Source organism: Chaetura pelagica, unplaced genomic scaffold (assembly GCF_000747805.2).
Source record: "Chaetura pelagica isolate M959 unplaced genomic scaffold, ChaPel_1.0 scaffold565, whole genome shotgun sequence".
In the NCBI taxonomy this organism is placed as follows: domain Eukaryota; kingdom Metazoa; phylum Chordata; class Aves; order Apodiformes; family Apodidae; genus Chaetura; species Chaetura pelagica.
Window position 1 is genome coordinate 119184 of NW_009953388.1, and position 578 is coordinate 119761.

Below are 578 nucleotides of genomic sequence, written 5' to 3' on the forward strand. Positions count from 1 at the left end.
AAAGTTATTTTGATTGTATCTGGGGTGCTTTTGTTCTCCGTTCTCTTAGGAGAAGGAGAAAGTCTGACCACCCTGTGACTTTGGAGCCCATAGACAGCTTCAGATTTACCCAAGAAATACCAGCCAAGCTAGAAACCTGTCTCTAGTCTGAGTAGGAGAAGGATTAGTTTAGTAAGAGATGACTTTACCTTCCCCAAAGGCATCGTCTTCTTCTCCAGGTGCAGCCAGATCTTCTTGGGCGTGCTGCATCGTGGCAAGGACACAGCTCGGGGAGCAGCCAGAGCCGAGTGCTTGAGCTGGTTCCTACACTACAGCTCGACTGTTTCCGTTCGCCGGTTTCCTAAACATTTTGGTGGTAACAACTTCCGCATCTGCACTTAACGAAAATAGTCTCATTCATGTGAATAACACTTCTTGTTTTTATGGGCAGCCTTTGAGATGGTTTTTGAGGTGAGGTGTCCTTACTGCTGAGTGAAAAGTTGATTTTGAGAGCAGAGCCAGGCAGGACTGGCTCCAAAGACACCCTGCCCTGCTGCTCAATGTCACTGCGCAACAGCAGCCCCGCCAGCCCGGGCTGG

At 49.3% G+C, this 578-nt stretch overlaps 1 protein-coding gene across 1 annotated transcript in view; it reads right to left on the reverse strand.

Annotated features, from left to right (window-relative positions):
- FAM65B (family with sequence similarity 65, member B) overlaps positions 1-249 on the reverse strand; it is a 68463-nt gene extending 68214 nt beyond the window's left edge. Inside the window, exon 1 of the mRNA XM_009998285.1 lies at positions 189-249. Within this exon, the coding sequence (XP_009996587.1) occupies positions 189-249 (61 nt within the window). The remainder of the gene's footprint in view (positions 1-188) is intronic.
- Positions 250-578: the final 329 nt, after the last annotated feature.